The sequence below is a fragment of the Sus scrofa genome, chromosome 3 (assembly GCF_054392235.1).
Source record: "Sus scrofa isolate SSC_HxYL_T2T_F1_AM1 chromosome 3, Sscrofa_HxYL_maternal_Yorkshire_Landrace_v2.0, whole genome shotgun sequence".
Classification (NCBI taxonomy): Eukaryota; Metazoa; Chordata; class Mammalia; order Artiodactyla; family Suidae; genus Sus; species Sus scrofa.
In genome coordinates this window covers 3,020,543-3,043,806 of record NC_139385.1, presented here as the reverse complement: position 1 = coordinate 3,043,806, position 23,264 = coordinate 3,020,543, and the positions used below count along the sequence as shown (strand labels likewise).

The 23,264-nt window shown below is 58.8% G+C and overlaps 1 protein-coding gene across 7 annotated transcripts in view; it reads right to left on the bottom strand.

Annotated features, from left to right (window-relative positions):
- The window catches only part of SDK1 (sidekick cell adhesion molecule 1), an 823,726-nt gene that overhangs the window by 218,357 nt on the left and 582,105 nt on the right, over positions 1-23,264 (bottom strand). For all 7 annotated transcript variants that reach the window (XM_085016314.1, XM_085016312.1, XM_085016308.1 and 4 more), the window contains exons 6-10: positions 13,816-13,927; positions 12,969-13,159; positions 6,639-6,722; positions 3,150-3,344; positions 295-411 (exon numbers count right to left, since the gene is read on the bottom strand). In XM_085016314.1, coding sequence (XP_084872440.1) covers positions 295-411; positions 3,150-3,344; positions 6,639-6,722; positions 12,969-13,159; positions 13,816-13,927 — 699 coding nt within the window. The remainder of the gene's footprint in view (positions 1-294; positions 412-3,149; positions 3,345-6,638; positions 6,723-12,968; positions 13,160-13,815; positions 13,928-23,264) is intronic.

Below are 23,264 nucleotides of genomic sequence, written 5' to 3'. Positions count from 1 at the left end.
TCTGGCACCTGGGGTTGGAAGGAGCCCTTTAGGCCTAGGGTACCGAGCAAGGGCCTGACCAGCAGAGCCAAGCTGGCAGAGTTTAAAGAAATGTGCTTCCGCTTCCAGTCTGTGGCCTCATGCACACAGGATCTGGCCGGACCGATGCCCCCGTGCCTGGCATCCGGTCCCTGTCAGGTGCCCCAACAGGGGCTACTTACTCCCCGCCGCGCGAGCGGATGGGGGGACACACATGACCCTGGCCGGCTGGGCTCCCCCCTTGATGGCCGCGCCCTGTGGCACACGGCTGCCTACCTCTCCGCCACGTGATGGCAGGTCTGGGAGCCCCGGACACCTGGCACCTCAGAACGGCTGTCATCCCGTCCGTCACCGTGGTGTCCGCCGGAGGCTGGGTAAAGGCTGGTGCAACGTCTAGGCAGAGGAGGTGGACAGGGAATAGTCAGCGTGCCGTCCCTCTGAAATGCTCAGACCCGCCCGGCGGCCCGTCCCCCGGGCTTGTACAGAACGGATCGCAGAGGACACCGCAGCGATGCAGACGAGACCCTCCCAGGAGCGGCCGCACCCTCCCGCTGCACGTCCCCCAGGAACCGGGCATCTCGGTAACAACCGAGACTCAGACGGTCTCGGGACGTAAGAGACACACAGTGGGAAGGGCGGGGAGAAGCGCTTAGACGAACGTCAAAGCGAAGAGAGAGAAACCAGATAGGTGGTTTTCATTACTTAAAAAAAATCGAAAAAGCTAATTTCTGAATATTAAGCATTATCCAAAAGATGACAGTCTCTCGCTTTCTGGGACCTGTTCCGCAAAGTAAAATAACCAGATTCCAAGGACTTTGGGAAAGTATTTCTGCGAAGTGCTGTGGGTCCCCTCGTCCATGGGAGGCCACACGCGCCTCCAGCCTCCAAGTGTCCGGCCCAGACCAGGCGAGCGGGGCAGCTCGGGCTGCCGCAGGGAGGGCTCGGCCAGCCCCCACTACTTTGTGAAGAACCCCCCACCCCACGGCTGCATCTCCCAGACCTTGTCCCCACGGTCTCCGGGCCGATGCCCCAGGGGAAGAGGTGGCAGGACTCTGGCCCGGGCACAGTTGCCCTTCCTGCTGCTTGTCCACCTCCAAAGTGCACCCTGGACCCACAGCTTCCCCCCCGCCTCGGGTGCCTCCACCTGGACCAGGGGCCTCCCACTGGTCTCGACGCTTCCGCTCGTCCCCGCAGGATCCGCTCCGCACCAGGCCCTGGGCATCCTTGGAAAGCCATAAACGACACAGGCCACTGCCCACCTCGAAGCCCCACAGGCCCCGCATCCCCGCCAGCCCACCTCCTGCCACAGCCTGGGCCTGTCTCACCTGCACACACCTGCCGCCCGTTACCCCACCCCTGTCCCCACATCCCCAAGTCTGCAGCACCGGCTCCTCTCCACCTCCAGGCGTCGGCTCCAGTAAGAACCTCTGTCCACCCCCCGCAGAGCTTCCTTCCCCGGAGGCACTTTCTCTGCGGGGCGCTCACAGAACGTGCTGGAACGTGCTGCCCTTCGCCCCCCCCCCCGCCCCGCCCCTCGTCCTGGGTTAGGGTTAGAGAACCTCGCTGTCCTCCTCACAGCTCTGACCCGAGCCTCACAGACCAGAGGATCTGCCCCAGATGCTCAATACACATTTGCTAAGCGGACGAGTGGGTATTGATTGTTACACACCATGTTTTTCTTTCATTACAGGGGCTCTAATCAAAAAAAAAAAAAAATCCGTTTTGCAAAACCCTGTCCTTACAAGAGAGAGAACGAATGTGCGTCACGTTCTCGTGACCACGTGTTTATCTGCTCGGTCACCAGTTGCCGTGGTAACCAGGTTAGGCAGCACCATCCTTTAAATTTCCAAAATGACCCTTCTAAGAACCCTGTGAACCGGGGGGGGGGGGGGGGGGGGGCTATTTCCGTTTTGAGGACAAAACTGAGGCCGAGAGAAATCAGGTGACCTGCTCTGGGTGTCTCAGGAGAGCAGGGTCTGCAGACACTGCCAGGGGCCCAACCCGGCCGGTCACCCGCTTCTGTAAATAAAGGTGAAGGCACGGCCACGCCCTCGCGCTCAAAAGCCTCTGCGCTGCTGCCTTGGCCGCCGAGGGCGGAGGGGAGGACGAGCAACTGCAACCGCGTCCCTCGAAGCCGAGACTAGGTACCATCTGGCCTTTTCCGAAAGAGCCTGGCCCCCCTGCCCCACTACATCCTGGCCCCCCAATCCCCGACAGGCTTAGATAATTATGACTGATCCAAACTCACTTTCCGGCTTAAGTTCCCAGCGTGATTTCTACCGCTTGAAGCGGTACAGGCTTCCTGCCCTGCACAGCGAGGAAGAGATCTGAGCCCGGGCCAGGCTGGGGAAGAGAGTCCTGGTTTTACCAAAACAAACGCATGAGCCTAGACCTCTCTGGTCGGTCTCTTCACAGTCGTGGCTGACGAGAGCCACAGGCCCCGTGCACAGGCGCAGGGGTTGCTTTCTGGGACGGCTGCTGCCTGTGAGCAGGGCAGCATTTTGCCTCCAAAAGGGCACACGTGAAAGGCAGGATTCCACACTTGCTAAATTCTACTTGGTTTTAGAAGAACAATATTGTAACTGTGGGAGATTAAAAAGAAAACCCACAGATACAATGAAAACCTTTACTTTATTTTTGAAAGAATCAATGCATTTCTGTGAATGGGATCATAAAAGGACGTCACAGAAGACCTGTAATTGCTCCGTAAAACCGAAATGCAGAATGAATATAAAAAACGGGAAAAAGATAATAAGAAACGGGACAGGAATGAGTGGCTCATTTGACAGACCTTCCAGTTTCATCCAGAAAGATCAGGAGTTTGTCCCCACTTCTCACTGAAACAGTGTCTCAAGTGGTGGGAGAACCAAGGCCCTGGGGACCAGGGGCCCGGGGTGGGGACGGCTGGGTGTGCTCCCTGCTCCTGGGGTTCGGCAGGGCTTCCCAAGGGGACCCGGGCAGGGGGGCACCGTGGGGTCTGAGGGGTGGCTCTCCCCCCGGCCACCTCTGGCTACAGTCCCGTCCGTGCATCTCAGGGGTGGAATGGACACTGGTGTTTTCTGATGCATCTCTGGGGCAAAGGTCGGGAAGCCAGCCCAGAGGGCCCGGCCCCGGGGACGGGCAGTACTCACTGGTGACGTCCAGGTAGGTGGAGGTCTGGGCCTCCCCGCCTTCGTTACTGGCAAAGCACTGGAAGATTCCGGAGTCCTCCGGACGCAGCTTCTGGATGCGCAGGCCTCCCGCCGGGAGCGCTTGGTAGCGGGGGTTCCGGAGCTTGTGGACGGAGACGGCATCCTTGTACCACTGGAGGGCGGGAGGGGGGACCCCTGCGTGGACGTGGACATAATCGGGCATTTAAAACAATCAACGTTCAAGAACTCCTGGCACGAGGACTGCGGCGAAACGTTCCCGGGGCTGAAATGGCAGGAGGTCGGCACCGCTGTCTCATCTGGCAGCCCCTTTAAGCGTGCTGTCCCTGTCACTTTGCTCATCGTCTGTGGGGACGGGGACGGAGAGGCATGAGGGCGGCGCGGCGGCGGCCGTGGATTCTCCCGGCGCCCCCCCACGGCCGGGTGCCCCGGTCCAGCCGTGACTGCCCACCAGAGGGTCGGGGGGGCCTCTGTGCTCCGCAGGGCCTGACTCGGCTGCTCGGGACAGGGTCGCGGTCGGGAGAGACGGGAGCCACGGCGTCCAGGCGGCCCTCGCCCGCTGCGCCAGCACTGACCCGGCCTGTCTGTGGTCAGGGCTGCAAAGGTCGTGGCGAACATTACGTATCAGTATCCACAAAACCGCTAGTGGCCGGCACGTGGCGTAAGCTGGATGCACTGCGTCGACCAGCACAATGACGGTACCGAGACGACTGCCGCCTCTGCGACCCGAGTGACGGTTGGCTGTGGTGGCAGGGGACGGGGCTGGGGAGCCGCGGAGTGCGTGACAAGCACAGGAGGTGCCCGTGGACCAGGGCGAGGAGACGGAGGTGGAAAAGCGGCCGTGGCCCTCGAGAGCGATGCCGGTGCAGAGGACGAGGGGAGTCCTGCACCCGAGAGTGGAGGGCCGAGCCCCGGCCAAGGCTGACCACGAGGGCGAGGCTCAGCGGCCAGCTGCACCCTCCTGATGACATCAGCGAGGGCCTCGGCCTCCAGCCAGACATGGCCTGAGGTTGGGTCTGGGGGTTTGCGGTGGACAAGGCCCTGGGGCAGAACCCGGGCTGTAAAGCAAGGGGCCATCCTGAGGCCGGGAGCATGAGAATCTCTGCTGCGCATGCCCCACGTGGCTGTGGTCAGTGCAGTGACCAGGCGACAGCACACTGTTCCCTGGGGGCCTTGCTGCCTGGGAGACGCCAGACTCCTGCTCTTGGGGGCTCCTCTGGGTGCCCGGGAGCAGCTGGGGGAAGACTGTGTCCCTTCTCCTAGAAGCCAGGAAGGGTCAGGCCACCCAAGACGGCAGATTAGAGAGGCCGTCATGGAGCCAGAGACCCAGGCTCTCAAGGCAGCCAGTCCGTGGCGTTCCTGTCCTGGCTCAGCGGTCACAAACCCCACTGGGATCCATGAGGAGGTGGGTTCGATTCCTGGCCTCGCTCAGTGGGTGAAGGATCCGGCACTGCTGTGGTGTAGCCCGGCGGCTGCAGCTCTGATTCGACCCCTAGACGGAGAACCTCCATCAGCTGTGGGTGTGGCCCTAAAAAAGGGAGAAAGAGAAAAAGACAGCGGTTCCTGAACTTTGGGCCCCCCATGCTTGCCAAGGGCCCGGGGCAAAGTGGAGAAACAACCGAGCTTCTTTCTAGATCTCAGAGGGACCTGTGCCGTGGCCTCCCTGAATGTCAAGTGAGCTCAGAACACCTGACAAGAGTCGGGAAAGGCACACCCAAATCCCTTGCCCTAAGACGCCATGGAGGTGTGACCCGTCTTCTTTAATAAACAGAGTTACTGTCGTGGAATATCGCCAGGTAATGTATCCTCCGATTCTCTTCTTTGCCTTTGCCATGTTTCCTGTCACTTGTCATTAAATCAGGAAATTAAAAAAAATGCACTTCAAGGTAAAAGCATACCCAATGCATGTAAAATCTCATAATAGCAATTACATGATGTGGCTTTCATAAAGAATAACCACTTCACTTGCTGCCATACCTTCGCTGTCAAAATTAAAAGAAAGCAGTAAATTACACGACGGCAGCGCAACGCTGAACGACCCGCTCAGTCTACCTTCCTAAGCCTACACCTAACGAGCCGTTTACTCTGGAGACGTCACGTGAGCACCTTCTCCTGTCAAGGGGAGAGCTTGGGATTGTCAGTCACTGAAAAATAATTGTTAGTACACAGGGACCGACGGGTCTTTCTATTTTGGGGCAACTTCATGTCATAAACAGAAATCTCATCCCCGCAGTACTGCAGCCTCGTTTCTAAAACGGAAGCCCTCTAAATATTTTATAGCTTCGCCTTCACAGAGCTGCTGGCCCTAAAAAGCTGGTGTTTGTACAGAAGAGAGAGGGGACCGTTTCCACTCGGAAGTCTCCTGCCTCTCCTGGCTCCGTCCTCTCCCCTCCCCCGCTGCCCCCGGCAGAGCCAGAACAGGGGACAGAGATGGGACAGGGCTGCTAAGGGCGCTGGCGGGGGAGGGGTGGGGGCTGGCACCAGAGCCGCCCCCTGGCCAAACGGCTCTTCCAGGCCGGGAGGCTGTCCTGGGAGGCAGGGCGGGTGGGGAGGAAGGGACCCAGGGGTGCCCCCCACCCCCATGCTGGCCCTCCGCCCTGCCCTGGGCGGCAGCGCCCCCCTCCTTCCGGGGAACGGAAAGTGGCGGCACCTGACATGTCTGTTCTGAGTCCCAGGGCCTCGGGTCTCAGGGAGAAGCCGGCGTCCCGGCTGAGCGCTCTCCCAGGGTTTGCTGTCCTGCGTGTAGGGCAAGTTAATCTCGGAAGGAGCTGATCTGAAGACCGACAGAGGTGTCAGCAACCCAGGCCCTTCAAGCTCTTGGACGAAGATCCCTCCTCAGGACGGACAGGAATTAACACGAAGGGGCCTTTTCTTGCCTCCATGGAATATCGTGGAATATGATAAACGTGGGCTTGTCTATGAATCTGCCGGAAAAGCCGGCATCTGTCTGGTCGGGGCGTTTAGCGCAATGGCTCGTGTGCGGGACGTGCGGTGGGGACAGTGGGCCGGTAGGAATCGAGGCACAGAACAGAAGGCAGAACCTCCTGGGGAGCAAAGGAAGCCGACCCACAGCTGAAAAGGCAGAGCAGCAGGAAGATGTCCTGTTCGGAGCCGTTAGACGGGTCTCTCTTCTCACAGCGCGGCTGTGGCTGCCCCTCCAGTCACCCCAGGGATGGGAGGGGCCTTCCCGCCCCTGAGCCTCGGGGGGTCACGGGACCTGGTCTCTGCTGGGACAGATGGGACTGGGCTTTCCTTGCTGTTCCCTTGGGTAAATATTGTTAGCCCTGCTCTGCAGGTGAGGTCACAAGAGCTCAGCAAGGTCAGACGCCTCCCCCAGGGTCGGACGCGCAGTAACGGAGCCCTACTCCACGCCGAGGACCCCGTTTCCCACCGGAGGACGGCTCTGCCCTGGATTCGCCACTTCCCACCCCCCACCTCCCGGCGGCACCCCGCTTCCGGCCCCCCACTCACCCATGGCTCCACACGCGAGGTCCACGGTTTCCTCCACTTCCACTAAAATCCGACTCTCGGGTTCAGCGGTAAAATACGGTGGCTCTTTAAACAAGAAGAAAACAAAACGGCCCCTCAGCAAAAGAAGCATAGTCCAGGAGACCTTTGCAGCCTCAGAGAGTCTGAACTCCCTTTACAAACTACTTCTGAAAACTTCACGAGCTACCGTCCAGCACACAGACTCGGGATGCGGGGAGCAGAGGCCAAAGGCGATTTATAGGCCAAGGTTTCAGAAAGCAAATTGCTACTCAGGGCCATGGCTACTTTTCAGTTTATGGGCTTGAATCACGGAATATCTTAATTCACATGTTGGAAGGACTCTCCCATGAGGTTCATAAAGGTTTATATTTACAACACAGTATTTTATAGGCTAGTTTGTTTCAGTATCTAAACTAAACAACAACTCACGGAGCATGTCAAATAAAGCACCACAGCCAGGCACCCAGCCTGCATCAGCGAACAGGGCAGCCTATTAACACATTTTTTTTAAAGTCTTAGTATTTCTTCTTCTCCAAAATAAAGATTTAATACTTCAGTGGAATGCAAAATAACGCCTAAAGGAAGAGAGAAAACGGGCCTCTCGTGCATCTTTAGCCGCAAAGGAAACTCAGCCGCTTGCATATCTCCAGATACCCCGCTTGCTCGTTCAACACCAAAAAAGCACTGGTTGTATCAAGCAGTGAATTTCCTAGGCGAGTAAACGGCAACGTTTTTCTCCGTTTATTTGGCAGGGACTCAACGGTGACACGGCCAAGTTCGTCCAGTCTAAGGTAGTCGTGATTTCATTATCATGATAACGAAAGGCAGCTATTGTCACTTTCTGTGTGATTATTAATTTCTGGGCTCAGATCCCATGTTGCCGTGGCTGTGGTGTAGGCCGGCAGCTGCAGCTCCGATTCGATCCCTAGCCTGGAAACCTCCATATGCCTCGGGTGCGGCCCTGAAAAGACATAAAGACAAAAAAAAAAAAAAAGAATGAAGTGAAAACATGAGCATCTGCCTCTGAGTCCCACACGCTTGCAAGGAGTAACGGGAAGATCCGGCCGCTCCTGCGGTCAGCTCCCCCGGCGGTGACAGCCTGGGGCTCTACTCCAACCGACATCCTGACACAAAAGGACAGCCTGCTGCGCTCCCACGTGCCCAGGCCTGCCTGTACGAGTGTGTGCACGCGCGCGCGCGTGTGTGTGTTTGGTCCCTCGCATGCTTACCAAGTGTGCCCGTCTGTGCGGCGGCAGGGCACTCCCGCAGCCCCTCTGTGACCCCGCCCACCTCAGGGCCCCTCCGGCCTCAGGCCACCCCCCCCAGCTCTCCGGTGCCAGTTCCGTCACTTCAGGAACGTTACCTACGGAGGCAAACGGTAGGTAACCCACGGAAGTGGCTGCTTCCACCCAGCACAACTCCCCTGAGACTCAAGGAGCTGCACTCCAACGGTGAAAATCCATACGGACGGCTGCTCGGAGTCTGCAGGCCAGACCACCCCTGGGCGCTGCCACGATGCTGCCTGGCCCCTGGTCCATGTCCACCTTTGCTGAGCAGTGCCCAGGGCTTCCCCAGGTGCCAAGAGGAATCCGCCTGGGGTCAGAGGTAAGGGACATTTATGCAGTGACCTTGGGCGGGCCCCAGCTGACCCAAGACCTGGCTCCGGGGCTGGAGGGGCCTTAGGGAGCCCCCGGCCTGGCCAGGGCCACTCCTCTCCCAGCCCTGTGCCCACCACCTGGCCAGATCCCCTGGTGCCTGGCCTGAGCTCACGGCCCTGTAGTCCCTGTAGCACCAAGCACAGAGCCGCCAGGCCCCGGGCACGTCTGGCTGCAGAGACACAGGCCGGCCATGTGCTCCCTGTGTCTCTGCAGCCAACGCCCAGGCCTGTTTTAGTGGATGAAAATGGGGGAGGCCAGCAATGCTCACTAGTTACTGATTCTCCTGCCTTTTCCAGAAAGTTCCCCAGATGGCCGAGCGAGCACAGTAGGGGTGGAGCTGCCGAAGGCCTCCAAGACCCCCTTGGCTCCAGATCTGATTCCATAACCCCCCATCCCCCCAGGCACAACTTCGGTCCCTGCGGACTCTACGCCAGCCCAGCTCAACAGAGCTCAGGGGCCCTTCTCCCCCCTCAGCCACTCCTGCGCACAGGCGGCTCTGCGGACAGGACAGCGCGGGCGCGTCCGCCAGCAACGACCGAGCTGGAGGGGGCGGAGAGTCTGCTGCGAACCAGCCGTCCTGGCCACGGACTTTGCGTCCACTCCATCTTCGAAGGGCAAGTGCGAGTCTTAGCTAATCGGCAACAGCTCTTTCTAGAAAGGGTACCCTGCCAACGCAGACACACACTGGACGGCGGCAAATTTATCTCAGCGGCAGCCAACGCCGCTGGGGGTTGAAACGAACACTATGAAGTCAGCAGGAAAATGTTCTCATCCACGTGGAACCGAAGAAAAGGCCAGCCACGCAGGGGGTCCTCCGCCCCCAGGGGCCCTGCAGGTGGTCCTCCAACCCCAGGGCCTCAGGCAGTCCTGAGCAGCATCCCGCAGGCTCTCCCGCCCAGAGGCGGGCTCCGGTTTTGGCCTGAGTTGCAGGGCCCGTCCTGCTGTCGGCTCCTCTCTCCCAGGAAGCACCTCAGCAGGCAGCGCACCCTCTTGTGTGCCCTTCACCTGCTTCACCGCCCACACTCAGGTGCCCTGGCCCACTGGGGTGGGCAGAATGGCCCCCGGAGATGTCCCCCCATCACCTGTGGATGTGCTGTGCCACACGGCAAGGGGGCTCCACTGATGTCACCAAGGCCATGGAGATGCCACAGGCAACGAGTTTGTTAGTTTAATAGCAGTATCTTAAGATACTGAAGTTTCTGAATGATTTGTGTGCGAAAAACCAGAATACACTTGAGATGGAGAGAGAGAGCTCTGCTCAGTCGTCACGCTCACCCACCCGAGATCCCGAGCAGAAGAGAAGGCGGCAGCGCGTGGGGAGAGGCACCCTTGGAGGAGGGCACGCGTGTGAGCCACACGCCCGGCCGGACCAGGTCTGTCGGCTGGACGGGGAAGCAGACCCGCTGCGCCCACAGGGTCTAAGGCGCTGAGGCGTGGGTAGGAGGTGCCACCACCACCCTTACCCCCAGAAAGAAGCACCCCTGCCACGGGCGGTGAGACACACCCTGATTTCAGAGGCAGTGACCACGGGGGTAAAGTGCCACCACCGTTGGTGAATCCCTAAGACAGCGTGCCGTGTTCCACAGTCCTAGCACCAGCTTGCACAGCTGCCACCGTGTCCTGCGATGCTCAGAACACCACAGGCTGGAATCATTTGCTGCAGGGCCACTGTGCCAGATGCGGACACCGGCGGCCCCAGGCAACGAGTGGTGCAGTGAGTCGGGACCCAGAGCCGTCCCCTAGGTCTGGCGCATCTCTGTCCTGGGCAGGGGTGGGGGGGGTCCATCTGCAGGACAAAGGCCAGGACAGCCCACCCCCTCCCTGGTGACAAGTCCACAGAAGCAAGTGGCCACAAGCGAAAGGAGTCCTTGGGGCACATGGACCACTAACAGGTGAGCAGGGCCTGGGGAGGCTACTGGTCCCTAGCAAGGCGTGCGGGGCCGGGGCTGGCCCCCTGAGAAGCAGCCCTAGCCGGGGTCCCGCCAGTGCTTTAGTGGAAGGCGACAGAAACACCGTGGGGAGGGTAAGAGGTCAGCAGAGAAAGAGCACGTTACCAAGGCGGCTCTTGCTGGGCGACTGCGCGGACGCCCGGGAAAGCGCTGGAAGCCAGCGTGGAGCACAAGCTCCAGGTTCTGCCCCCACCCCTGGGCTGCTGTCGCCTCTCTCTGGGGGGATTCAACCCAGCACCGGCAACCTGTCACAGCAGGAGCCCGGCCCCACACAGCCGGCTCCCTGACCCCACACAGTGGGCATCCTGGCCCCCACTAGCCAGAAAAGGTGGCCCAGGAAGGAAAGGGACACTCGAGCTGCAGCAGCAGGTGGGGAGGGACACGGTGGCCGGCAAGGTGTCTGCCTCCCCATGTGGTGTGGGCGCGTGGTGTGGGGTGCTTACTGTGTGGGGTGCATGGTATAGGATGCGTGGTGGGTGCTTGGTGTGCGGAGTAGGGTGCGTGGTGTGGGGTGCTTAGTGTGTGTGTGTGTGGGGGGGGTGCGTGGAGAGGGGGAGGGGCAGGTCAGGAAGAGGGTGTTGAAACAGCAGCGGGCTCAGCTCAGGGCAGGGCGGGTGGAGCAGCAGAGGGACCGCCAGACCCAGGAGGCCGCCCTCCCTGCAGCGTGGAGCGTCCCGCCTGGGCCCCCCATCTGCGGTCAGACCCTGTGTTCTGTTCGAAGCTCAGAAATTAAGCAACAGAGCAGGGACGCCGATGGGCAGGATCAACAGCCCCAGGCAGCCTGTCGGGGCCCACCCGAGGGAAATAAGGAAAGTGGATGCCAATCCGGCTCTGCGCCGTCCACCCACACGGCGCCTCCGGGCTCCCGCATGGGCACCCCTCTTCCCGTGGACCCTCCCCGCGCACCGGGCTGGGTTGTGCTTTCCCGGCCGCTCCGCACGGACAGAGGCGCTTCCGGGCCTTCCCAGGACCGTTCTGCCAAATCCCACCTGTCGCAGCAAATTCCTGTGAATAAAGGGGTTTAGATCAACCTCGCAGAGGCGCGTGTGCCTGTGTGCCTTTAAAAGCCCGAACGCCGGGAGGGGGCAACGCAGGGGAACCCAGGACAACCTGCTCTGGACTCCAGACAAAAAGGCAAAACCCGAGGTCACGCCATAGAGGTCAGTATTTTGGAAGGAATGATGAAAACAAACGTGCTGGTTTGCAGGGAGACGCACAGCCCCTTTGTTTAAACGATTTTAAACCGGTGTGACGCGAAAGAGCCCTGTCTGCTGGAGGGTCACACGACACAAAGTCAAGCTCGGGCTCCGCCCGTGACGCCCCTCACTCACCCACCCCCAGAAAGGGCCTCGCCCGGAGCACGGGGGCTGGTTTACGCCGCCAACATCCAGAGGAGAAAGGCGGACGGCCCGGCTCCCCAGCACAGGGTCAACAGGGCTCGTGACTCCGAGCCGCTCCTCGGACGCTTTTAAGATTCCTGCACGTCTTTCCGAGGGTCTGCGTCCCATGAGTTTGGCAGCGTCGTTTTCAGGCCGGAGAGCCATTTCCTAAAGATTTACAGGAAAGTGACACACTCCAGGCCAACTGCCTCTCAGGCAGTATTTCTTCACACGCGCGGTCATTTCTCATGAAAATGCGAGCTTTAATTTTTCTGAATTGGTTTGCAAAGTGACAAGCGTGCTACACGAGGAGCTGCTGCTCCGGGAGGGCTCCGCCTGTGGGACCGTCCCCGCCAGGGCCCCCTTATCCGCACCCAGGAGACGAGCAGAGGTGTTCCTGGGCTCTTAGTGCAGGTCCCTGTGCTGGGGACCACGGCCACTACAGAGGCCGAGAGTGTGACAGGGGCTGAAAAAACGACAGACGTCAAGACCCGAGCCTCACAGTTTAATGCCATCTTATCATAACCTGAAGAGAGGCTGAGGACTCCCCGGGTCAGCGTGCAAGGCTGACTCCCAAACACCGACACCTGGCAGCACTTAGAGCAGCTCAGATGGGCCCAAGTTCGTCTCTTCCTGCTCTGGTTTAAGGAGGACACAAGGTTCCAAGAAGCAGCTCTGTTCTCACTTTTTGATTTAACAAAAGGCAACATCCAAGACTTACTTTCTTCCGGGTCAAAAAAAAAAAAATGATGCGAATTAATCTCTGAACACTGATCATAACGGCCAAACAGGAGTTATAGAAAAGCTTAGTGGCAGAAGGGCCAGCACAGGAAGGTCACAAACAAGCCAAGGATTTTTTTTTTTTCCTTTGCTTTTTACGGCTGCACTGCAGCATACAGAGGTTCCCAGGCTAGGGGTCCAATCGGAGCTGCAGCTGCCGGCCTACACCACAGCGCACGGCAACACCGGATCCTTAACCCACTGAGCGAAGCCAAGGGACCGAATTTGCGTCCTCATGGGTACAGTTGGGTTCGCTAACCACTGAACCACGATGGGAACACCCAACATGCCACAGAGTTTCACTCTATTTTCCAAGCTTTCCGACTGGAAGTTTTCAGAAGAACATTGCTTGGGAGTATTCAGAACCTCAGCTCATTGGATTTAATGCATTTACATTCTTGGGGAAAAAATAGGCTGAATTTGGGAGGGACACTCGACTTCCCTTCCACGTGCAGAGTGACGCCGAGGATGGTGAAGTACAGGTGTTAACTATGCAGTTCCCACTGACTGGGGAGGGGGGGTGCTCCCGGGTGCCCACGGCGTTACCTATGATGGAGAGGAAGGCCTGGGCTCTGGCAGGCTCGAAAGGGCTCCCCGGCAGCGCCGCCTCGCAGACATACGGCCCGGTGTCCGAGGAGGTCGGGGTGCTGATGGTGAGGCGTCTTCCAAAGCTGTGCAGCCCACTGGAGACGGGCACCCCGTTTCTCTTCCAGGTCACCCTCAGCTCCTCCAGAGGCCTGTGAGGAGGAAGGGCGTTAGGGACAATCGTGGTGGGTCATGCAGATGGTGACGGCCTTTCAGGCCTCAGCGCCCGCCAGACACAGCTAATTCTACCAGGGTCCACGGTGGGTGAACGATGGACATTTAAAAATCCATCCAGACAGAACTGCGCTCCCTCGGGGCCCGCATCCACCACACGGGCTGCTCAAGGGCTGTTGAGCAGGGCTGGCTAATTGCAGCAGCGACGGACCAGAAGTGCTAACGATGCCATTTGCTCGGGAAGAGGGTGATTAAAATAAACACAGGAGGCATGATGGTGGGGGCTCGATTCTGGGGGACCCCCTCCTGGGCCGAGAACACCCAGGGCTGCAGAGGAGAAGAGGCTCAACTCTTAAAACCCGCTCTCCTCTGTTCCGCTCGGCTAGCGTCTGAGAAGGGGCCTCCACCAGGACCACGGCTACACCGGGGCGCGCTGCTCTCCAACGCGAGCGCTCCGCTCAACAGGAACGTCGCAGGATGAGGCTTGGGGAGAAGCCAGCACACCCGCGGGCCGTGGTGGTGCTCACGGCCCATCGGGATGAACGAGACTGGCACTGCCAGGGGCGCAGGCCACCCGTGGCAGCGTCTTCCCAGCCAAGGGGCGGTGGATCGGGGCTCCGTGGGGCTGCCCTACCTGGCGCTGGCGATGCACTCCAGGGTCGCCTCACTGGACCCGGCCACCACACTTCTGTTGCGCGGAGGGATCACGATGACGGGGCCCGTGGCTTCCGGCGTGCCAGCCTCTCCTGCGGCAGAAAAAGCAAAAGCCCGTGGTACCCTTGGAGGCACAGAAGGCGTGAGGATCAGAAGGTGACACCTGCCGCTCTGACGGGACACCCAGCATCTCGGGACCCGCCCCAGTCCTGCTCTCTGGTCTTTACCCACCAGAGGCGCCCGGGGTGGAACCTACAGCCCCAAAGCCAACGTCCTGCCTAGAAACCAAGGGAACCGGGAGCCTCCCGCTGCTGCTTGGCGCACTGCGGCAGAAGGTGCTTGCTGACTTTATTTATTGAAGACTTTGCTTATCGAGTTCCTCGTCTACCTGCTGCTTTCAAATGCATTCAATTCCAACAAGAGCATCCCCGGCATCGGGCCCTCTGCCAGGCTCGCGTGGCCCGAGACGCGGCCGGCTCTCTAAACAATCCCATCGGCAAGGAGCCGACTGAGTTCAGCACGGCCCGCAATCCCCGCCCTCCGAGAGGAAGCATCCCGAATCCTTCTCTACGGCGTGTGTATCAAACTGTAAATAATTGAGCTCGGATCTGGCGACAAGGGCGGAAAAAGCGTGACACGTTTTTGCCCCTTTTCTGTCAAATATATGTAATAGCAAAATTAAGCCTCTGACAGTTCCCATTCCTATTGTTTGTTTAGGGAAAAAGAAGACTGATCAAACATTTCTAGAACAGGGATTTAATGACGGGTGGGGGATGGAGGAGACAGGAGATAAAAATAATACACATCACAGCACACGCTGTAGGACCTCATGCCGCGAACAGCCGAGGACTCAGGAAGGTTCCAGCCGCCGGCAGGGGGTCAGGCGCACCCAGAGAAGAGCAGCAAGAGAGGCCTGGCCCCCTTACCAACACCGATTTCCCACGGCTCTGTGTTCTGGCTTTCACTGCCTAAGCAGTATGCATTTCTGGATTAAAGCATCATGTGAATTTTTTTAAAAAGCTTGATATAGGCAAAGCCAAGAAATCAATCTTTTAAACCGATACATTGATTCCATTACAGGAAGGCCATTTCGAACACCCTGAGGTCTCCGGGAAGGCGCGAGGCAGCCCTCACCTTCCCAAGCCCGGAGGCCTCGGTGGAGAGCGTCCCCAGCCACCCAACGCTTGGGAAACGGTGGAGACCGAGGGGCGGTTATCGGATCTCCGAGGAGATGCCGGAGCACAGGTGCACACGTGACGGGACAAAGGACAAGGGCTGCGTGCTGCCGGATGACCAGCCCGCCTGTCATCTGCGAAGGCGCTGATGAGAGAAATGACCTGAGATGCTAATATTTGCAAATAGTCATGTGCAGTGAGAGCGAGCGGCAGGGAGCGCGGAGGTCACCGAGCGAGGTGCCAACGTGGCATTCACCATCCCCGCGGCGGGCAGGAGGGAAACCCGTGCTCAGCATTTGTACTGCGGGAGGACAGTCCCCGGCCGGACACCCGCCAGGACACGTGACAGATACGCGCCAAGTCTGAGTCCACAGCCCCCCTGGGGACGAGCGGAACCAAAGCTGCCAGAGCCCCTCGCCAGGCCTCCAGGGACACCGATGGAAAGAGCGAGAGGAAGGGGTTCTGAACCAGGATTCGCCCACGACAGTAACTTCTACCTGTGCCGCACTCCCACTGCTTCAAGTGCCCTCGCCCCGTGGGGTGGACAGGACAGGTGAGGAACCAGCTCATTTTGGGGTGGGTCAAGGTCAGGCTGTTCCCAGATCAGGCCTCCTGCCCCCACCCCTTTGTTCTTTCTGGTGACGCGCGAATCACACGTGACACTTGGGAGAAGCAGGTGCAAGAGGGTGCAGATGACATGGGACGGCTCCTAAAAGGAGAGCTCCTCACACACACGCGCGAGGTCCACACGTGCTGGAAAGGTGACCTTGACTTAGGAAGCTGTGACAGCAGGACCAAAGCAAGGCCGTCTGACAGCCCAGCCGGCGCCGTAACCATGCTTCAGGAAGACTGCAGGGAGGACCCAGGATCCAGCACTCCCCGAGGGCATGATGCTGGCGCTCATTATTCCTTGAAAAAAATGGTTTTCGAATTCCAGCCAAATTGTATGTGCATGTGGATTAAAGGAACAGCACAGAGGCCTTGGCCTCCCACGCAGGCTGCCGAGGGATGTGCCCACGGGCGCCTTGCGCCCAGCACGGCAAAGAGAGCGGCACTTCACCTCTGCAGGCCCCCTTTCTGACCCTCTCCACGGGGCGCTCCATACTTGTCCTGGGTGGCATCTGGAATTGTTCCCGAGGCCTGAAGCCGGAGCCTGCCGGCTGCAGCTGCGGGGAGCCAGCCCGCACGGGGCTCAGAGCAGCCTCACTGCCCTATAGGCCTCCTGGCAGGATCTTTGCAGCGCACAGGAAACACAGCCCTGAAAGAGTGTGGCTTTCCAGAACGAATGAGAAAGCAGACCTTTTTGGCTTTCTCTGTTAGAACCACCATTCTGAGGGCAGAGCACGGCTGAGGATCTGGTAAACCCACCTCAAGAGGTCTTCACGGCAGGCGGCTCCTTCCCTCCCTGGGCGCCTGGACAGCCATGAGCTCAGCAGCGCCCCCGCCAGGAGATGCTGAGTCACTGCCCTGGACACAAAACTGCAAGAGCAAAAAGCACACCCGTGCAGGAGGTACAGGTCCACCAGAGTCGCCTCTGGGGCGGAAAGAGGGCGGAGGGACAACTGCCAGGAGCGCCAAGATTAGGGAGACTCCTCTCCGGCTCCTCGGTGCCTCAGGCGTCTTTATCTTTGGGGTTCGTGCCCACGTAAAAGTGGGTGCCCACCCGGCACAGCAGCTGGTGGGGCCGCCAGGGCCACTCAAACCTCTAAATCCTCTTGTTCCTCAAACGACTGGTCTAAAACTTGCAGGAGTGAACGCGACAGATCAGGCTGAGAACAGCAGGGAGTGGAGGCCCTCGGAGAGCACTCGGGGCTGAGCTGGGGGCCCCTCAACAGCCATCAGTGATGACACCTGCCACTGACCAGATGACACGGCAGGCACACATGTGCTTGAGAATTCAGGTCACTGGCTGCCTGGGCAGAGCAGGGAGTGGCTCCTCTCGGGCCAGGCCCGTGGGTACTCGGCTCGTCTGGCTGTCACCTCACGGCAGGGCCATGTTCTGTGGGGGGATCGGTCCACCTTCTGGAATGAGGAGGGCGATGTGTGCTGGGCATCTCTGTACGAAGCAAATGCCTGGGCCACGGGAGCCCTTCGGTGAGTGGGGTCGAATGAAGAACTAAGGCCTGTCGAAACAGAACTCAGCCGGTTATTGTTATCGGGTCATTATCGCCATAAGAAGACGAGAGAAGCGAGTGCTCCCACGTCGAGGGCACGCGTGAGGCCCTGCATGAGCGCTGGGGACGCGAGGTTTACCTGCACGCGGACAGGGGTCAGCGAGGTCCAGGAGGTGCAGCTTTAGCGGAGGAAGAGGGCGCGTGGGCAGAACAAGCAGGCGGAGGCGGGGCTGGGGGAGCCCGGAGGGGGCGTGCGGCCGCTAGACCAAGCCCGGGGAAAGGCTTGAGCTGGGGCCTCCGAGGATGGACAGGCAACCACAGGCGGAGGCGTGGCGGGGGGAGGCATGTCAGAGACAGAAAGAAGGTGGAAATCGGGCTGGCCTGCTGCGAAAACTGCACGTCGTTCTTGAGGCTGCTGGAGAGTGGGGCCGGGGCTGGCCGCAGAGGAAGGCAGGGCCCTTGCGACGGAGCGTGGCCCTCATCCAGTAAGAAGCGGAGGGTCGCCGACCGGCTGTGAGGGGCAAGCTGGGTGGAGGCGGCAGGAGACAGAAGCGGGAAAGGGGTGGCAGCCGGGTTTGTGCACAGAGACACTCCAGTTTCCGGCTCGCGCGGTCTGGGTGGACACGTAGAAGAAAGAGCAGAGCTGGGGTGATGACGTGAGGGTGGAGGAGAGGAAGCCGGGGTCTCCCCGCAGGTGCCTGTGGGGCCGGGGCCGGCCAGCAGCACGGGTGGAGGGGTGGCTGGAATTCAGGAGACAGGGCGGCACCCTGGAGGGAAGACAGGCTCGGATCAAAGCCCAGGCAGCACGGAGCCTCGGACGGCAGCCCAGGGAGCGCACAGGGAGCCTGGACAACGGGCGGTCAGGCAGGGGAGGAAGGACGGGGAGCAGGCTGTCCCTGCTCCCAAACGGACAGGAGCTCTCGCCCTTACAATCGAGGCCGCTCGCGCTCCGTTTGTGAAGATGGGCCTTCGCGTTTGCTTGCGGGACACTGGCCAAGGAGCTCAGAGCCGAGTGTAAGTCAACCTTGTGAGCTTCACCAGGCGCTGCTCTGCACGGCGGCGCGCACCAGACATGGCCCAACGGGAGCCACGCTTTTGTGCAGCCCCACAGTTCAGCTTCTGCCAGCGGGCGGGCTCCGGCCATTTTCAACCGGCCTCCAACGACACAAGCACAGTTTAGTTGGTCAGTCTGCTGTGCTGCTTGACCTCCTTCCATGCATGGCAGGGCACACGGGCGCTCTTTTGGAGGACGGGTGAAACCAGCTCCAAGACGTCTGACTTAAAGAAAACCCAGCGGCTTTTCTGCTCATCCATTGCTCGTGCAACCACTTGGGTCTGCAGTATGGAAACCGCCTGGCAGTGGGATCAAGCGCTTTCCTGCCTGTAATGGCATCTCAACAGGTTTGTCTGATCTCCTGCCACCGCGGGGCACCCGCGTCTTCGTTGCTCAAACCTGGCAGAGCTGAACCCTCCAGGGTGCATATTTGTTGAGAGACCAGGCGATGTGTGCGTATGTGCATATTTGTGCGTGTGTGTGTACTATATGCATATATACAATCCCCAAGAACCCACAGAAATGATTGTTATTTTCGTGGACACGGCCTCAGTAAAAGGTGTATGGGCGGCAGAAAAACCAGGTCATTCCGTTGGATTCCAAGAGGTGAGTTTCTCAAGGCAGAACCTGGGCAATTATTACTATTGTTATTATTATTATTATTATTATTATTGGTGGCCATGGTGCACAGCGGTCCCCAGACCAGGGATGGAACCCAGGCTGCAGCAGCGACATCGCCGAGTCCTAACCCCTAGACCACCAGGGAACTCCCAGAACCAGAGCGATGGTAAGATGCACTTTATTGCGAAACCAAAATACAGTGCGGGCATGTTCTCCTGATTGGAAAAGCCGTGTTCACCGACTAGAAAGTTCCTTCCACCTTTATGGTCCCCAGGTTCACGTTTCGGTCTCTACTCACCCAGCTCCCGACGGGTGAGGTGAGCGTGTACATTTCTGGGGGAATTTCTGTCGTGTGCGGGGACGTGGCTAAGGAAACTTTCCTGTACTTTTAAACGCTGTGTCCGTTCCCGCTCATGAGCCAGAAGCGCATCACAGCCTCCACGGCGTTCAGGCAGTGCCGCCGGAGGCCCAGGGGAGGCGTACGGGCTGGGGGCATTTTTGGGGACAAACCCAACGATAGAGCCTTTGGTGTCCCCTCCTGACAAGTGTGCACAGCTGAGTCGGTTCCCCTTGTTTCCTGCCCGACAGGAGGAGGCAAAGAAAAATGGGAGGAAAGACAGCAGTATATCCCATTTATAATTTTATCTTTACGTGTACTTTCATTTTTATCTCCGTACACTTGCGGACTTTTCTATTGACAAGAGACGATATATAAAATAATAGGACATTTTGACAAACAATCCAGCCGTTTCTTTTCTTCTCATTTATAACATATGGGAACACTTGCACATTTGGAAATGAATGGAATGTTACCAAGCACGTATTTTCCTCGGCTTCTTACTGGGCAGAGAAAAATGAACGTGCTCAAAGGCAGTTCTCCAGCAGGCGTCTTCATTTCTTTCTTTCTTCTGGGAGGAGGGCACACTGGTGACCACAGAAGCGGAGTGCGGGTTTAGAACGGCATGGCTGCACCCCGGAGGGGCCAGATATCCAGAGCCAGCGGCCGACCACCTGCTTTCTGTTTAAACATGTAAATGCATCATCAGCTACCATTTAACAGTAGAAGGACCCCAACCAATAGGAAGGCTGGGTGGGTGAGAGGAGGAAGCGGGTGTTTCTCACGGAATCAGGTCAGTTTCCCAAACGGCATTCTGAAGTCACGCAGGCGCAGTGACAGACCCCTCTTCTTGCAGGGAGAAATGCCCTTGAATCATTTTGCCAAACACGCAAATCTGGGCGAGGAGCCCAAGCCACCAGGGCAATGGATGCCCATCTGAGGCTATTAGCAAGGACAATGGGGAACCTCGGCCCCTTGGCAGGGCCTTTGGAGCCTTGGTCCCCTCCCTGCTGGAGGAGTTCCAAGGTGAGAAGTTTGGCTCGAAGTTCAAGGGAGACACGGTATTGAGAGGCGAGTGGCGAGGCAGGAGGAGCAGCTCTGGGCCGGAGGAGGAGTCAGACCATGTCTGGTTTTTCTTAATGACAAAAAAAAAAAAAAAAAAAGCCACCGTCTGGAAGGCAGGAGCTGCACTGACCCGTGGCCTCTGCCCCCACAGACTGGCAGCTCTGGGACAATGACAAGCCTCGCTCTTCTCCGTGCTCCTAACTCCATGTGACCCCTGGTCACTGCGCTTGTGGGGTTTGTGCCCGTCTCTCCCCACGGGAACAAGACCAGGAGCGCAGGCCCTTGTGTCTGTTCTGCGTGGGCCTTTCTCCCTCGGCCTAGAACCGGGCCTGGTGCACAGCAGGTGCCCAGGGAACACCTGTTGATCGCACATGGAGACAAGGGCTTGGGTGTCTCCTGGTAAGAAGCGTCCTGCTCTCCGGCTCTCGGCCACTCCACAGGCTGCTTCCCCAACAGGCCCGTGGACAGCCGGCCCCGGGTGAGCACGGCGAGGAGGCCAGGTCTATCTGTGCCCGCCACCCCGTGTCTCCTCCCACCTCCTTCTGCCCTGCTTCACCCCCCGCGGGGCAGGCGCTCCTTCCAACACCCCAGCTGCCTGCCCCCGACGGAGCGCGCCTGCGGCGCCCTTCCCCGCCCCGCCCGGCCCCCTGCACTGCCGCCTCCCGGAATCCAGCCCATCGTCGAGGCCAAGGAGCACGCCGCCTCCTCTGGGAAGGCTTCCCAGGCCCTCAGGTAAGGCGATCGTCCCTCTGGGTCCCTGCTGCTCACCTGTGAGAAACTGTGCGGATGATGAAACCGACCGTTCTCACCTTTCTCAGGGGGCAGCTCGGCGACCGAACTTCTCAGGGGGCAACCATCCCCGGATCCTCCTCCAGAACTTCTTCATCCTCCGGAACCGTCCGCATCGAACCGCAGCTCCTCATTCCTCCCCCCCGCCCCCGCCACGATTCTACTTTCCGTTTCTGTGAATCGTACTCTGGGGACCTCGCTTAAGTGGGATCCTACCGTATTTGTTCCCCGTGACGGGCTTGTTTCACGGAGCACAGTGTGTCCCCAGGGGTCACGCCCTGTAACCGCACCAGGACCTCCTTCTATTTCAAGGCGGAAGGATCTTGTGCTGTGTGGGTGGACGGCATTCTGTCCATCCCTCCGCCTTTTGGCTGCTGTGAAAAACGCGGCGGCGGACATGGGTGTGTAAGCATCTGTGTCTGTTTTCAGTTCTTTGGGGCATCTATCCAGAAGCACAATTGCTCAGCCATCTGCAATGCTGGGTTGAAGTTTTAGAGGCACCGCCGTATGACGTTCCACAGTGGCTGTGCAAGGACACATGCCCACCAGCAGTGCCAAAAGAGTGCCACTTTCTCCACGTCCTTACCCACACACACACACACACGTTCTCCTTGTTTAGCTTTTTTTTTTTCCCCCCAAAATTACCATCCTAATGAACAGGAAATGGTATCTCTCTCTCTCCTTCTTTTTTTTTTTTTTTGGTGGTATTTTTAGGGCCTCACCTGCAGCATATAGAAGTTCCTGGGCTAGGGGTGGACGCTGAGCTGTAGCGGCCAGCTTACACCACAGCCATGACACCACCAGATCCTTCACCCACCAGGCGATGCCAGGGATCGAACCCGCATCCGCAGAAAGACATCGGGTCCTTCACCCGCTGAGCCACAATGGGAACTCTGGAAAGGGGGGCCTCGCGTGCCCTGCGTTCCCCCGATGACGACTGAAGTGCAGCCTCTTGCGGTTGCTTACTGGCCACTGGGGTACCATCTTTGGAGAAACGTCTACTCCGGGCCTTTGCTTGGTTTGGAATCAGGTTGTTGAGCTGCAGGACGTCTTTACATTTCCTGGCTCTTAAGCGCTCATCAGACACGTGATTGACGAATGTTTCCTCCCAGCCCACAGGTCATCTTTCCTCCTGATTGTGTCCTTTGAGGCACAAAAGGGTTTAACTTTGCTGAAGCCCAGTTTGTCTATATTTTCGTTTGTTGCCTGTGACTTTGGTGTCCTACCTAAGACATCACTGCCAAATCCAGTGTCACAAAGCTGTTTCCCTATGTTTTCTTCTAAGAGTTTGATAGTTCTAGGTCTTGGGTTCAGGCCCTCTGACCGGCTTTGAACCCGGCGCGATGTTTACGGCGTAAGGTACACTGTGCGTGTTTCACACCTGGTTAATGTCGCTCTGTAGCCGGGGTTCCCGTGTCCTGCCGTGGCCTCTGTCACTTGTCATCTACCTACAAAGCCACGGCTTTCTGCACGCACTGGCGGCGCCTACCTGAGGGGATGCTCTGGCCAGGGCTGTGACTGGCCCTCGGGGTGAGGCGTACAGATAAGCCAGACTGCCTGGACATCGCGTCCCTGGAAGCTGTTTTCCAGGACCACAGCTGGCGAGGGACCTTTGCGCTTTGTCCCCTGGAGGAGGCGACGCTCAAGCTCCCGGGGACCCAGGCCAGGTGCTCACCGAGCTGCTGGGCTCACCTGCACTGGGTCCTGCCCGTCTCTGTCTCCCTGGCACACTCCCTCGCCCACACTCCCTGCGATCATCTCTAAAGAAACGCAGGCACCCACATCTTCGCTGAACGCAGCTGCTCTGCCTCTGGGGGAGAGCGAGGAGAGCGCCCGTCCTCTTCGGACCAGGGCATCTGTCCACACGCACATCAGCCCGTCCCTCTCCCTCCCTCCGTCTCTGTGTCCGTCTGTCTCTCTCCCTCCCTCTCTCTGTCTCTCCTGCTCAGCGGGTTCTGTCCCCATCTATCTCTGGGAATTAGGGGTCACTGTCGTTGATGAAAAGCACAGCAAACAAGCCTGCGGGAGGAGCCGGGCGCTCTGAGGCTTTGCGAGTGAAGGATGAGCGCTCATAACCGTGGAGGAATTTCTCCTCCTGTTCTCTCATCTTCTTCTTTTTGTTAGAGTCGCTATATCAGAATTACCCTTGGGTGTCACAACAGAGGTACAAACAAATCAGGAAATCTTAAGAGAAGAAAATATTTCTTTTCCTGCCTGCCCTAGCTCCCTTTAAATGAATGAAGTCAGTCCCACAGCGCGAGAACAGAGTACTCA